Genomic DNA, 15,888 nt, shown 5'->3' on the forward strand with positions numbered 1-15,888 from the left:
GGGGATAGAGAGATATTAATGTGAGAGAGAAACATTGATGTCAGAGAGAAACATCGATTGCTTGCCATCCTGTATGCGCCCCAACTGGGATCAAACCCTCAACCTATGTATGTGTCCCGACCAGAAATTGAACCCACAGCCATTCAGTCCATGGGACAACATTGGCCAGGGCAACACAAGTATTCTTAACTTTCTATTTGAAAACACTACAATTTGAAATCCTGGGGGATCTAATTTAGTTTGACTCTCACTAAGTTTGGGCTAATATTTAAAGTGTTTTTAATATTTGAATTGTCAGCTGACTTTCAACACACATTTATCTGCGGTTTAGTTCTTAGCCTGGAGTGAGGGTAAAGTGAAGTTTTGTGTTTATTTCTGTCAAGTGCTCTAGATTATATATATGACCATCCTAGAACCAGATTTTATTTTGATGTTTTATCTTGAGATTAAGAATTCCCAAGGAACACTTTTAGTTGTTATTATTACCCTAAGCATAGCAGTGGTTGGTTGACAAGCTGATTTTGTCTAGTCTGACCTTATCACTTATAGTCCTCAATGGGAGGGCCTTAGTTCTAATTCTTGTGTTGCAGGCATCTCTATGGTCTCATCTTTTGTTTCTGAGTTAAAACACAAGACCCTAGACTACTGATGTTGCAGAATTTACCAGGCAACTGGGAAATACACAATGAGTGCTCGGAGATTTAGGAAAAACCCCTTTATTTAAAGCAGCGCTGCTGGCTCAGGGGATTCGAAGATCCAAAGCCTAAACAACTTATACAATGAGATTATTTCATATATATTTCTAAATTCTTTGTTTCCTTACTTCCCAGCTTTTGCAGCCCTACCTAGGTTAGAATGGGGAAGTAAGATTAAGGCTAAAGGCCTGGCCTAGGTGGTGCTAGTGACCTCCCCTCTGGCTAAGCTGTTAAATTCTTGGTTGTGGCCCTTGTAAACTGGGAGTATTTAGGAAAACAGAATATCGCCTAAGGAAGGGGCAGTGACTTAATTATAGGCTAAGAAGAATGTGCACTAGACATTGGTTAATGGCACAGATTCAGATTGCTACCCCCCCCCCCCCCCCCCCCCCCCGGACAGGCAAACTCCAATCATATCTAGCATAACATCAGTTCATAGTCTTATGGCTCTAATTTGGCTCCAGGGGGCTTCCCTTACAAATTCTTACAAGTTTAGCCACACATTTAAAAGGATGCTTCTTTATATTAGAAGACTTTCAGATTATCTAGTCTCCATAATGCCATAAATTATATATTCTGTTTACTTCTTTATTGACTGAATTCAATGAAGGCAAGACTGATGTCGACCAAGTTCACTATAGGTTCCTCAGCATCTACTTCCTGATATATATTAGCCACTTAATAAATGCGGAATGAATGAAATGCTGTTCAGTATAGATTTATTTATAATAGTGAAAAACTGAAATGAATCTAAATGCCTAATAGTAGGAAAATACTGAAGTAAATGTTTATATTTACTTAAAAGTAAATGGCTATTGCTCATATAATATTTTTTAGGCAGAAAATGATGATTTGGAGGACTGTGTTATAGATTGAAAGTTATTAAAGATTACATGTAAGTGAAAAAATCAGATTAAATTTTTTGAATTTATAGTATGGTAACTTTAAAATATTATAACACTGGATATGAAAAATATGGAAAAACACTGAATAATGAACACCAAAATGCTAATAGTAGCTTATGTTGGAGTGGTGGATTGAGGGTCCCTTTTTACCCTTTATTCTTTAAACTTCCTATAATGTGGCTTTAGGAAGATACTAAAGAGAAAAAGTTTATTAGTGTTCTTAAAAATTTTTAGATTTAAATACACTAAGAGGTTGATTAAAACATAAAAATTTCAGAATTAGTTTTTATTATTAAAATGTTTACAGAGTTTTATATGAAAATACAGAAAAAGACCTTTCTGATACTCAGCGACACCTTGCTAAGAAAAAATATGAGCTTCAGCTTACTCAGGAGAAAATTATGTGCTTGGATGAAAAAATTGGTGAGTTTTTTCCCCTAATATTACATTTTCATTAGGTCTGGTAGAAAAAAGTTTTCTTCTCTCAGTTATAATATAGATAAACTTGGATATAGGCCCCTAAATTAAAAATATATGAATAAATCATGAAAAAATGTGTTTTTCATTGATAGTAAACTTTTTACTTATATTTAGGACCATAAATACTTAGACATGACTTCAAATTTTTCAGTGAAGAAAAAGCTAAACAAAGCAGCAATACTTCATAATTTATTATGGTCACTTTTAAAATTACAAGTTTTTATGTGATATTAAGCTACTGTAATGAAACAGAATTCACATATATATTACTTGTGTTAGAAAGTGTTCACGTATTTGGCTATATCTATGATATTTCTTGGATTTATAGAAAAAATTATTTTTATAAATTCTCCTATTTATGTTACTTGCCAGTGATCTCTGTGAAAATATGGTTATAATTTACTCATTTTTAAAACTGTAAAGTAAAATTTTGATTAGGACTAGAGCATAGCCCATTTTAAAACGGAATATTGTTAACATTAGCTGTAATGTAGTTCAAATCGGGCATAAACAATTAGGTGAGTGGAGGTGCTTTTTATTGAGATTGGAAATATTAAAAGATAAATATTAAAGGGGATATTAAAGAACTCATTTTGAATATTGTAAGTCCAAGTAAAAATGTAAGGTAAGCAGTTAAATAGGTAAGTGTTTATCTCAGAAGTAAAACCTAAGCTAAAGATTTACATTTGGGACACATCAGCAAATAAATGATATTAAAACCAAGAATGAGGAGAAGAGGATCCAGGACTAAGAAGCCAAAGAATTAGGAAGAAAATCCATAAGTGAGTGTTTTTTGTTTTGTTTAGTTTTTGAGGAGGCAAGCAAGCAAAATGTTTTAAGAAGGAGGGTAGTATCAACTATCAGATACTTTCAAGAAGCTAAGTAAGATGGGGATGAAGAAATGTTGATTGGATTTGGTACTTTGAAGGTGTTGGGAACACTGAAGAAGTTTGGATAGAGTGTTGGATGTGGAAGATGGGATAGGCGGAGGAATAACTGTAAAATTATCTGAATATGCAATCATAAAGCATTTTTAATCAAGATAATTTTTTCCAGTTCAAGTGCATTGAAATACTTTTCAAAGTAATTTTTCCTATATTACATTCAATGCCTAAAAATAAGTATAGTATCCCAAATAAAAACATGGCTTTTGTTGTTAGTGATTAAAATCCAAGATGAATCCTGAAATTCTAAATGATTCACAAATGTAAAAACACAATTAACACATTTGAATAAGAATAGCAAAAGAAAGCTCCAAATTACAAGTTCTCAAAGTAGATTTACATGCCTGGTGGGGTGGGGGTCAGACTGTAGGTGGGAGTAGAGACAGGGGAGAATAGAAGTCTGTTAAGAAGTTTGGCTACCAAGTGTAGCAGAAAAATGGGGCGGTAGCTTGAGTGGAATGTGAGGTGGAGGATATTTTTAAAATCTAGGAACTCCTAGAACTTTGTCAGAGCTTTCGTTATTTTATGCCAATGGGAATGGACTCATATATCAGAACACCCAAAACATGTGTTTGCCTGAAAGATAGTAGCCTGGAAAAGGGAATTGATGCATTCTCAGGTACTTTAGATCATCCTCTTGGCATGGGATAGTGCCTCTCTTATGCTGCCCTGGATGGTCATTGGCAGGGAGTAACCTAGAGGTCCAGTCTAGCAGAGCTTCCCTAGTAGAGCTCTAGACCAGAGGTTCTCAGACTTGGGTGTGGTCAGAATCCCCTGGAGGGCTAGTGCAGACCACTGGGGCCAGCTCCTGGAATAGCAGATGGCCAGGGCTCTTGTGTCTTTTCCAGTTTGCTCAGGTGGGTCTCAAGCTGTTGTGCATTAGAGTCACATGGGAGGGTGCTTGTTAAGACATAATTGCTCTGCCCAGTCAGAATTTCTAATTCGGTAGGACTGGGGTTCCCAGGTGATGCTGGTTGGGAAACCACAGTTTGAGAACCAATTGCATAGCAGTCATTTAGGCCTTCAGCATTGACATTGGCTTGTCAGTGTTTCCACAATCAAATCAGACGCCCTGGGATGATTTTTTTCCCCCAGGAATTTTTAGGAAAAATTTAGAGAGATCAGAGTAGTAGAAGACATTTGACTCTGAACATGACTTAATTGAATATTTTATTAAGATCTGTTACCAACTTATATACAACAATGATTCTAGTTCAGAGCGAGGGGAGAAATTGGAGGGAAATGTTGGTTTCAGTATTCCACCCAACTTCATCCACCTACAAACTGCCCCCCACCCCACCAGGCATGTAAATCTACTTTGAGAACTTGTAATTTAGAGCTTTCCTTTGCTATTCTTATTCAAATGTGTTAATTGTGCTTTTACATTTGTGAGTCATTTAGAATTTCAAGATTCATCTTAGGTTTTAATCACAACAAAAGCCATGTTTTTATTTGGGATACTATACTTATTTTTAGGCATTGAATGTAATATAGGAAAAATTACTTTGAAAAGTATTTTAATGCACTTGAACTGAAAAAAATTATCTTGATTAAAAATGCCTTTATGATTACATATTTAGATAATTTTACAAGGCAGAGTATTGCCCAGCGAGAAGAAATCAGCATTCTTGGCGCAACCCTCAACGATCTGGTTAAAGAAAAGGAATGCCTGCAAGCATGCTTGGATAAAAAGTCTGAGAACATTGCATCCCTTGGAGAGAGTTTGGCCATGAAAGTATGTTCTGAGAACTGTGGTTTAAAAGAAGTGTTTGCACTGGAATCTGAATAAAATAATAGGATTCTCTCAATTTTTTTTCTAGAGAGCTGAAACTTTAAAATGTGATTTTGAAATATTTTAGAATAGTCTTAAAAATGTGTTCTTTCTCTCATCAATGTGTGGTTAACATGCGCTGACAAGAACTAATTCAAATATCAAATATTCAAATTAAAAAGAAAGCAGTGAGATTGATTTCTTTTTAAAAGCACACCAAAACTTATATCTCCAGGGAGCCACTGTGGGAGGCAATATGTTTATTCCATTAAAACTGCCTTTGTAATTGTGTTCAGTACTAGATGCAGGTTTTTACATCGTGCTTAGCCATTGAGACTAGACCATATGGAGTTGGTAAGTAAAGCTGGGTGATAATCTCCCTCCCTCATTTTTTACTGTTCAAACAACAACATAAAAGCTGTTGCCAAAATGGCAGGGAAATATTCATACCCTTTTCTTGCTTATAAAGTGGTTCTGAAGGCAATTCCAAAACTGTTTTCCACAGATGTCATAAGCAAAACAGCATCATTGGAATAAGACCTTGCCCCTCTCTAAGGGAACTAATTCGTTCATCTATCCACCCATAAAACATGTACCAGGTATATTATGTTAGAAATTGAGGAGGAGTGGACATACCTTCCAAAGCCTGTAGCATAATTGGGAAAAAGATAAATAAAGGAACTTTTATGATAGAATGTGCTGAGTGTATACACAATGTGTGGTTCGAGTCTGGCAGAAGCACAGTTGATTTAACCTGCGGATTGGATTAGGAAAGGAGAAGATCTAGAAAGCTTTCTAGAAGATGATAATGCCTGGACTGCCCTGAAAATTGACTAGGAATTAGCCAGGAAAAGACTTAGAGAAAGGCTACAGTGAGAGGAAGGGTGTTCAGACAGGCAGAAAACCTTTTAGAGAAAAGGGATCTAGACAGATAGAGCAACTTATGAGAGCCCAGTGGCTTTCATCAGAGAATGTCACAGGGTTTCTTGATAGTTTATAATGTCCAGAGCATGAATTGCAAAGAGATAAGTATGGGGTAGGGATAGGTGGCAAAAAATGAGGTGGGATAGATAAGCAACAAATTTAAATATGTAATGGTGAGTGTAGAATATCATCATCGATACAGTGAATCAATGAAAGAATGTAAACAAAGCATTACAATTAAATTCTTATTTTAAAAGAAACATTCTGGAGAGGGATACATGAATAAAGGGAGATGACACATGCACATGTACATGCACACACAACCAAACTGTCCTGATGAACAGGAACAAAACTGGTTGGAAATATAGGTTTAGGTTTTCATCTTGTTGCCTTTGTTACTTAAGATTTCAAACTTCAAAGAGCAAAGTGAAATCTAGTTATTTAGTGAAAGAACAGGGCTAATGTTAGCCAAAGTATCTGTGAATAGAATCTTTAACTAGTTCACCATCAACAAGAACTTTCAAAGGAGGAAGTGTGGGAATAGTATTGATGGTGTGAAGATAAGCACACCTATTTCAGCCTTGAATGACTCATTAATCTCCCTCACCACACCCTTGAAAAGGGAGAATATCAATAGTTTATTTTAGTCATTTTTTGCTCTAGGTCTAATATTTACCTCCTGATTTAACTGACACCTAAATAAAAATATACTTTTATAAGTAACTCCATTTTAGCAGCTTTGGAAGATGGTATTGATGACTAATATAAATAATACATGTAATTAAAGTTATTTTTTAATATTTTTATTGATTTCATAAGGGAAGGGAGAGGGAGAGATAGAAACATCAATGATGAGAGAGAATAATTGATCGGCTGCCTCCTGCACTCCCCCCACTGGGGATCTAGTCCACAACCTGGGCAGGTGTCCTTGACCTGAATGGAACCCAGGTAGAGCTAAAGTTATTTTTAATATTCACTTTCCTGGGTTTCATAACATGAAGAGAGGTGAATCAGTCTACTCCCCATGGAGAACACCCTAATGCAATCCACTGGTTTGCCTCCAGGTAACAATGCTCTGGAGGCTCTGGTGTTGCTGGGGGACTGCAAAAGCCTAACAGAGCATTTGACACATTGATCTGATATCCATACACCCAAGTGAGCATAATCAATTGTCTTTGTCTAGTACAAATATTGACATTGATATACTAGGCTTTAGTTTTAAAGTGTAGGCAAGATGAATAGAGCATAAATGTTTAAACCCAAATGTAAATGAAAATGGGGGAGGGGGGGCGGAATTGATTTTTGTTCATTCAGTTTTAACAGAAATAACAGTTTAAGATAATTTTTTATGTCATACTTATATTACTTTTCAAGGAAAAGACCATTTCAGGCATGAAGAATATCATTGCTGAGATGGAACAGGCATCAAGGTAAACCACTCGTCCAACAAGAATTTGAGTACATATTTATTAGGGGCAAAGTACTATGTTACGTACAAAGATAGTAAACGGGGCTTAGTGTTACATGGAGGGTGGTAACTTTCTAATGTTGGAAGGAGGCCTAAGTCTGTGTAGGGAAGTAAGAGAGGATATGGTGTCTGCCAAGGAAAGGGAAGGAAAGAACAGCAGAGAACCACAAGACCACAGGTAATGTTCAAGAGCCTCGTGAATGCAAGTAGGTGAGTGTTGGAACCCAAAGTGAGAGAGGAGGTGTGAAGGGAGGAAAGGCTAAACACAGAGGCCTGTGTTATAGACAAATGAGTCTTGGTTTTATCCTTTGGGAAATAAGAAATCATTAAGGAATTTTGAGGAGAATTTTGTGTTAGAAAGATTACCCACATTGAAGAATGATGATAGATTGGGGTTGGGGAGTGTGGTCAGGGGTGAGGTGCTTATGAGGAAGAAAATCTAGGAAAATGCCAGGTTTTGAGGGATGAGTACTGGACGTGTAGAAAATATGGAAAGCGATGGTTTTCCTCTGAATTGGAAGAGCCTTTGAGACCTTGCATATATGTCTCATAAGCAGTTAAATATAAGAGTCTGGAGTGTAAGGAGGAGGCCAAGGCTGGAGGTAATGATTTCAGTGTCTTCAAGGTATAGATGGGGTTGAGAGCAATGGATATGAATAGTATTTGTCTGAGGGAAGGCAGAGAGTAAGAAGAAACAGGAGAGTAAGAGTTGAGCCCTCAGAACCCTTAGGTTTTAAGAGGGCAGAGGAAGAGGAACCTGCAAAGGAGACTAAGCCATGGCAGCTCGAGGTCAGATGGAAGCTTTCTTATATTTGAATGTCAGAAGTTTTGAAATACTTAGCTAATCATTGGCTATTATGTATATTCAGCATCTTTTTTCCATAGTGAAATGTTGGCAACACAGAGAAACTCGAATGCACTATTTTCGCAGTATTTATTCTTATAAATTTAAATGTGTTTAAAACTTCTTCAAATGTTTTTATGCTAACTGTCCATCTTCTGTCATGTGAGAATTTGTTATTCTGTTTCGGTAAAATGTCTCTTCTGATGTACTATTTGATTTGTGCAATAGACAGTCTACTGAAGCGCTAATTATGTGTGAACAAGACATTTCCAGGATGCGCAGGCAGTTGGATGAAACAAATGATGAACTGGCTCAAATCGCCAGGGAAAGAGATATCTTGGCTCATGAGAATGACAATCTCCAAGAACAGTTTTCTAAAGCTAAACAAGAGAACCAGGTATATTTGTCCTAGTCTCTCTTTCTCCAAGAAAATATGTATTTCCTCTGAGGCAGTGTTCCCCTTTCATTTTGTAGAAAAACTCAGGGACTTGAAGCAACTATTTTTTACCTCTGTTACACAATATGCCACATAATTTCTAAATGAAACTCTCAGACATAAAATGTTAAATATTACGAAAGAGGGAACAGGGAATATAATCTATAATAATAAAAGGGCAATATGCTAATTAGACCAGACGTCTTCGGACGTCATTCCGGATGTCCTTCCTGACAAAGCTGGGGCTGGAGGGAAGCCACCCTGGGTCCCGGGTGCCTTCTGGTGGCCGGAGGTAGAAAGCAGCCTGGGTCCCGGGTACTGGAGGGAAGCTGGTGCTGGCAGCCTGGGTCCCGGGTGCCTGAGGGAAGCTGGTGTCAGCAGCCAGGGGAAGGAAGGCCTACTCTTGCACGAATTTTCGTGCATTGGGCCTCTAGTAGATGTATATTCAACTTTAGAAGTACTCAACTAATGAAGATAAAAGCTTCAGAAACTTTTAAGAAAATGGTAGATTTACTTCAGGGACTATTATCCTAAGTATGAGTGTATGAACTATGCCACATTTTTTGGTTCTCTTTAGTACTAATTCTTTTCAGGAAAATTTATTTTATAATTACTTCCTCTCTATGCCAATATACTTTATCCACATTTCTCATTTCCAATATCATTATTTTAATTTGACCATTAAAAAAATTCTATTTGGAAGATTTCCTCCCCCCTGAAAATTCTTCAGTCCGAATGATATCCCCCATGTACTGTCACTCGCAATGTTTACTTGCATCATAAAAGTCTGTATTTTAACTGTTAAACATTTTAAATCTATATAAATAGGTATAAAGATACATTTTGTTAATTACAAAAATTGCCTGATATGTTAAAATACTGTTTTCAAAAGTTAATGAATAATGAAATACTGGAACAAAAAAGGGACGGCACATAAAAATGAAAGAAGTCTGAGCCCTGGCTGGGTAGTTCAGTTGGTTAGAGTGTCGTCCAGATAATTCAAGGTTGCAGGTTTGTTCTCTGGTAGGGCACATACAAGAATCAACCAATGAATGCATAAATAAGTGAAACAATAAATTGATATTCCCCCCCCCCGCCTCTCCCTTTTCTCTCTCTCTCTAAAAAAAAGCAGTAAATAAAGAATTGCAAGAAATCTGAATAAAATACGTACTTTTGTTAATTATTTGTTGATATTGGTTCATTATTGTGTGTGATAAGTGTACCATACTTATGTATGATGTTAATAAAAGAGGAAACTGAATATAGGGTATACGTGCGCTCTCTTTACTATTTTCACAACTTTTCTATATATTTAAAACTATTCCAGAATAAACTTTATTTTTAAAAGTTAATGAATAACAATGAAAACTAATATGTAAATTTATAATTTTGTGTACTCTAAAGCTAGAGAAAATAGGCTAAAGGAAAATATGACCTATATTTATGAAAAACTAGATTAAAAACTCATTTTGTAATGATTTTCAGTATATTTTTAAAAATATTTTGTAATGATTTTCAATGTATTTTTAAAATATGTATTATTTTACATGAACTTTTTATGTAGCTGGGATAAAACCACATGCCCCCCTTTACATCATGGTTTTTCTACATGAGGGGACAGTAGAGTGGAGTGTTTAGGACTCACATGAGTTTGAATCCCCCTGCCTGGCTGTGTGATAATATCACTTAACTTCTCTGAATCTCAGTTTATCATCTGTAAACACAGAGAGTGAGAATATGCCTAGAAAGCACTTATTAGAGAGTCCAGCATAATTACTTAATAAATATTTTTTAGGGACATTATAAGCATTTACCTGCTTTGTTAAAATTTTATAAACATTTTTTATAATCAGAAGAAAATTGGCATCACAATAATTTCCATATGTTCAAGATAGTTTTTTCCTTCGTTTGGGTCATGGGCCCAAGGGTATAAGATGGATTCCTCTGTGGACCACAGATTAAGAACCCTTATCACAGAAGATGTGGAAAACAGAAGCCTTAAAAAAATTTCACCCTGAGTACCACAATTTTTAACAAATTGGGATGAGGTATTTTTAGTACATATTTTATTCTGATTTTTTTCACTAACTATTGGTGACATTTTCCTCTGTTATTAAAAGTTACTTCAAGCATTTCTTATGAAGGCATAATATCTATGTAGTTATATCATTATGTAGATACCATTATTTGCTGCATCATTCACTTAATGTGAATAAAATATTGTTGCTATAACGAATAATGCCTTAATGAACATTCCTTTCATTACATTTTGCTAGATTTAATTTCAAATTGAATCACAGATTATGAAGTTTTTTAAAATTAGGTGGACATTTTCAAATAATGAATACATACGTATACATCTCCCATCTTCAACAAAAAACAACATATTTGATACATCACCAGATAGCAGACCACAGATTTGCTTATTGCAAATTTACATTTACTCCAATGATATGTGGAAATGCCCATTCTTTGCCATAACAGAATAGCTTCAAATCCTTGCTAATTTATAGGCAAATAGTATTTTATTGTCTTAATTAGCATTTCTTTGATTACTAGTAAATTTTTAACTTTTTAAAGTATTATCATCCACTTGTGCTTCCTTTTTATGAATTATCTGTTTGGGTTCTTTGCCTGTTTACAGTTTGGACTCACATTTTCTCCCTGTTTTTGTATGAGCTTTATATATTAGGCATATTAACTGTAATAATTATTTTAAAACTTATGGTGATTTAGAAATATAGCATTTTTCATTTTTTATTTTTTTAGTCAAATTTAGCTATCTTTTTCTCATAGGCCCTGTCTAAACAATTGAAAGATACTCATAATGAACTTAATGATATAAAACAGAAGGTCCAAGATACTAATTTGGAGGTTAACAAGCTGAAGAATATATTAAAGTCTGAAGTACGTATATACATTTTTCCCTCCTTTCTCATGATAACTGAGTTTTCAATAAAGTTCCTGATCAGTTACACTCATGGGGAGAGCTGAATCAAGTCTTCTTTTAATGCATAGCATATTTTAGTGTTCTCATTGTTGGGTTAACTATATATTTAGAACATCACCAATGTTCAGAAAGGTAACTCAAGAATGTGTCCCCTTTTAGCTTGCTTTTCAGCCATTCTAGATATGTAGAATCCTCCTAACTGGGTAAAGGACAGGGGCCCAGCTTCAACTTTCATTCATATTTGAAAATGGTAGAGCTTCTAAGTACAAACTTGGACAAAAGAAGCTCCGTGTTGTGTAGCAGATCAGAATTGATCACACTATTGTGAGGCTATCTGTTTCTTAGGATCAGAAGGCAGATGGCCCTCCTCAGCACTGCTCTGTCAGTAACCATTTGACCAGGTGCATGGATGGTTAAAGTAAATTTCAGTGCATGTGTGACAATCCTGGAATAAACAGAGGCCTTGATGAATGATGTTAGATATGTTCATTTAGTAAAATGCTATCTAAAATAGTGTAGTTTGTTTGATTAAAAAGTATGGTTAGATTATAATAGGTGTAGTGTTTGTTACCTACATACCACTGAAACCATTAATAGGAATCGCCCTTCCCCAAAACAACTGTTTTCCTTATTTTATTTAACATATTATTTCATATCAGTCTACAAACGTATATAGCGCATTTACTTGTGGTGTTCATTAGATTGTTTAGGACGTTGATAGATAGTGTAAGGACTTCTAAATTGCAATCCTTGCTTTCAGGCAATAAAGCAGTGAGCTTACGTTGACCAAGCAGGCATTTCCCACACTTCCTGATTTTTAGATGCCAGCATATAATATCATGAATGGACAGAAGCTCTGGAATCAGATAGGTCTGACTCCTCTTCTCCTTAATGGCATGGACTTAGGTAGGATACTCAACCTCTCTGAGTCTCAGTGTCCCCTCTGTAATTGGGAAGAACACCCAAGTCGGTCAGCAGATCTAGCACAATGATCCATTTAAGTCTATTCTGGAATAGGGCAGAATATAAATAAATGAGCATCTTAGCAACATTGAACATAGTTAACGCTGAATTAATGTAAGACAGTTCCCCTTTTCTCCCTACCCTGTCAGGTTACCTGAAATGTCACCATTAAGGATTGGGGCTTTTAGATTCTGGAGTTGTGTTTTCAAACATTACACATCAAGTTTCTCTTAGTTTTAGCATGCGAGTATGAGTTCTTTCACTGGGTTTCATTTCACAGCACCATTGGATGGATTCAGGCAACTCTTGCCCTAAACCAGTGGTTGGCAAACTGCGGCTCGGCAAACCGCGGCTCGCAAGCCACATGCGGCTACCGCACTGCACGTGTGTGCCCGCACGTGGTATTTTGTGGAAGAGCCACACTGAAGGGGCCAAAGAGCCGCATGTGGCTCACGAGCCTCGGTTTGCCAACCGTGGCCCTAGACAGCACAAAGCACGACTGATAGCCTAGTAAGAATAGTCAGGTGCATTCTTCATTCACTCATCCATTCAGCATGCAGTGTGCTAGGTGCAGAGGTGCCAGAGATGAAAACTGAAAGGAGACAGAATGGCACCCCAGGCAGTGGGGACAACATCAGCAAAGGTGTTAGGGGAAATAGTAGGTCCTGTAGCTAGAGTGGCATGTATAGGTGGGTGATAACAGAGAAGTAAGAAGGACTTGTTTGAACGCCATTTTCAGGAAGCTTTTGTTACAACAGAAGTTATTTGAAGAATTACCTTTTAGAAAGATTATTCTGGAGATGTTGGGAAGAATAAATCAGAAGGGTAAGAAAATCAGAAGGAGAGAAAGAAATTAGGAGAGGCTGTACCCATAATTCTGCTACCTAAGATTTGCTTTTCAGGAATCTGAGAACCAACAAATGATGGACCAACTCCGAAAAGCCAATGAAGATGCTGAAAACTGGGAAAATAAGGCACGGCAAGCAGAGGCAGATAACAATACCCTCAAATTAGAACTTATCACTGCTGAGGCAGAGGGTAACAGATTAAAAGAAAAGGTAGATGCCCTCAGTAGAGAGGTCGAGCAGGTGAGTTTGGGAAAGTGTGCTTGTAGTAAGTCCTGCATCATGTTGAAGACTGTAGTTTGGCTTTCCATAAATTAAATATATAAGCAAACACTTAAATTATTTAAATACTAGAGGCCTGGTGCACGGATTAGTGCACATTGAAAGGAAATTAATTTGAAGGTGCCCAGAGGGACGGGAATGAGCGAGAGGGGCCAGACGTGCCCTGGAGCCAACCTCTTGCAGTTCCTCCCTGGCTGGCCCACACCTGGGGCTTGAAGGACTTCTGCGAAGTGAGCAGGGTCCCTCGCAGATGGGGTCCCTCAGCCTGGCCAGCAGGGATCAGGCCGAAACCAGCTGTCCGACATCCCCCAAGGGGTCCCGGAGTGCAAGAGGGCACTCTGCAAAGTTGCTGTCACTCGGCAGGTCCTGCATTGAGTGTCTGCCCCCTGGTGATCAGCACATGTCATAGCTACCGGCCGGTTGTCAGCCGGTCAGCCAGTCAGCCAGTCATTTAGCCTTTTATACCAGATACTGTGAGTTGTAGCCTGATAACTGTTCTTGTACTCACTCTGGTTCTCCTCTAATCTATTACCTGCCCTACCAATAGAACAATCTTTAGCATTTTTTTTAAAAATTAGGAGCTATCACAAATATACAAAGAAGTGCAAAAAACAAGTATTTAAAAGACATGCTTACTAGCATACCTCTCCTAACAGGTTTAAGGATGCTAACATTTTGCCATAATTGCTTCAAGTCTCTCTTTATTTAAAGAAACAAAACATTAAGTATCCAACTCCTTATCCTTTCCCCTTTTCCTCTCTAGTGGTTGGCGTGTATAAGATTCCCGGTTGTATAGCTCTCTTGCATATGTTTATATTTTTCTACATATCTCTCACCCTCAGATGATACATAAAGTTGTTTTGTGTGCTGTAAGTTTTTAAAAAGTGACAATATATTACATATTATAGATATCCATTGGCAACTTGCATTTTTTGTTCAATATTATTTTTAAATTTATTAATTTTTATACAGTGTATATCTAAACAGTTGTATCTATATTCATTATATAAATATTTTCTTTTAAAAAATAATTCTTATATTAAAGGAAGTTTAATTGTCTTCATTTTCTTAATATAAAATACTACAACATCCTTTTTTGTTTCTCTTTGGATATATATTTCTCTATGTTGATGACTAAAAGTGGAATAACTGGATCCAAGATATGTACAATTTTAACTCTTCTTGGCATTACCAGACTGCTCTCTAAAGTATAACTCTTCCATCAGAAATCATGCAGTTATCATTTTCTCAAATACAAATAAGTACTTGATATTATCAGACATTTAATTTTTTCATACTTTTTGTTTTGTGTTTCCTTGATTACAAGTGAAAATGAAGGTCTTTTCATATTTCTTAGCCATTCAGGATTCCTCTTTTATGAATTTTCTCTTGATTTGCTGGAATGAATTTCTTAAACTCTCCTACTTTTCTATTTACTTGTTTATCTTTTTCATATTGATTTAAAGGCATAATCTATTCTTGATAATCCTTTTAAATACATTAACATTTATCTGTAGCTTATCTTTTCACTGTGTTTGCAATATACACAGAAGTTTTAAATTCCTGTGCTACTAGAATTAGTCAACCTTTTACCATGTGGTTTATGCTTTTATGTCTTCTTTGGGAATCTTTACTATCTCAAGAAAGAAAGATGTTTTCTTATAATTTCATTTAAAAGTTTTTCTAAAAATATGTGAAATTTTGCCCTTCACATTTAGATCTTTAATTTACTTGAGGTTGATTTTGTATATAGCTTAAAATAGAGAGGTAATTTTATATTTTTGAGGGTGAATCTCTGCCAGCCTTTCTTCACTGAATTATGTCTACTTTGTCATAAAAATAAGTCCCCATACATTCTGCTCCATTGGTCAATTTATCTATCTGCTTCCCAACAATACACTCTTGGAGCTTCTATAGTTTTGTTAAGTGTTGATATCTGGTTGGATTGATGTTCCCCAAAATATGTTGACTATATTTTGCCCTTATTAAACCCTTAAGTGAATTTTAGAATAAATTGATCACATTCCATGATTGAACATATGTTTTTCTTTTATATGCATTTAAGACTGGAAATTTCTATCTAAATATTTCTTTGGCTGTATCCCACAAGTTTTGAGGTAATTCTGTTATTGCTATTCAGTTTTCAATATCACCTAATTCTATTATGATTTATTTTTTATCCCTGAAGTTATTTTAAAATTTTTCAATGTACAGAGGACCTAAGATGATTGTTCTATTTTTTATTTTGTTGTATATTATGATCAGATAAAATACCTTATGTGATAATAATTTTTTGGTGTCTTTGAAGACTAGCTTGGTGAATATTTGTATTCACTTATTGTAAGCTATGTGTATATATATATATATATATAATATACATT

General features: G+C 35.9%; 1 protein-coding gene across 1 annotated transcript in view; it reads left to right on the plus strand.

Annotated features, from left to right (window-relative positions):
- Positions 1 to 15,888, plus strand: part of LOC102248012 (testis-specific gene 10 protein) — a 123,562-nt gene that overhangs the window by 50,303 nt on the left and 57,371 nt on the right. The window contains exons 9-14 of the mRNA XM_005862199.2: positions 1,908 to 2,023; positions 4,605 to 4,759; positions 7,094 to 7,149; positions 8,260 to 8,428; positions 11,264 to 11,374; positions 13,283 to 13,468. Of these exons, the coding sequence (XP_005862261.1) occupies positions 1,908 to 2,023; positions 4,605 to 4,759; positions 7,094 to 7,149; positions 8,260 to 8,428; positions 11,264 to 11,374; positions 13,283 to 13,468 (793 nt within the window). The remainder of the gene's footprint in view (positions 1 to 1,907; positions 2,024 to 4,604; positions 4,760 to 7,093; positions 7,150 to 8,259; positions 8,429 to 11,263; positions 11,375 to 13,282; positions 13,469 to 15,888) is intronic.

The sequence above is a fragment of the Myotis brandtii genome, unplaced genomic scaffold, assembly GCF_000412655.1.
Source record: "Myotis brandtii unplaced genomic scaffold, ASM41265v1 scaffold1612, whole genome shotgun sequence".
NCBI lineage: Eukaryota > Metazoa > Chordata > Mammalia > Chiroptera > Vespertilionidae > Myotis > Myotis brandtii.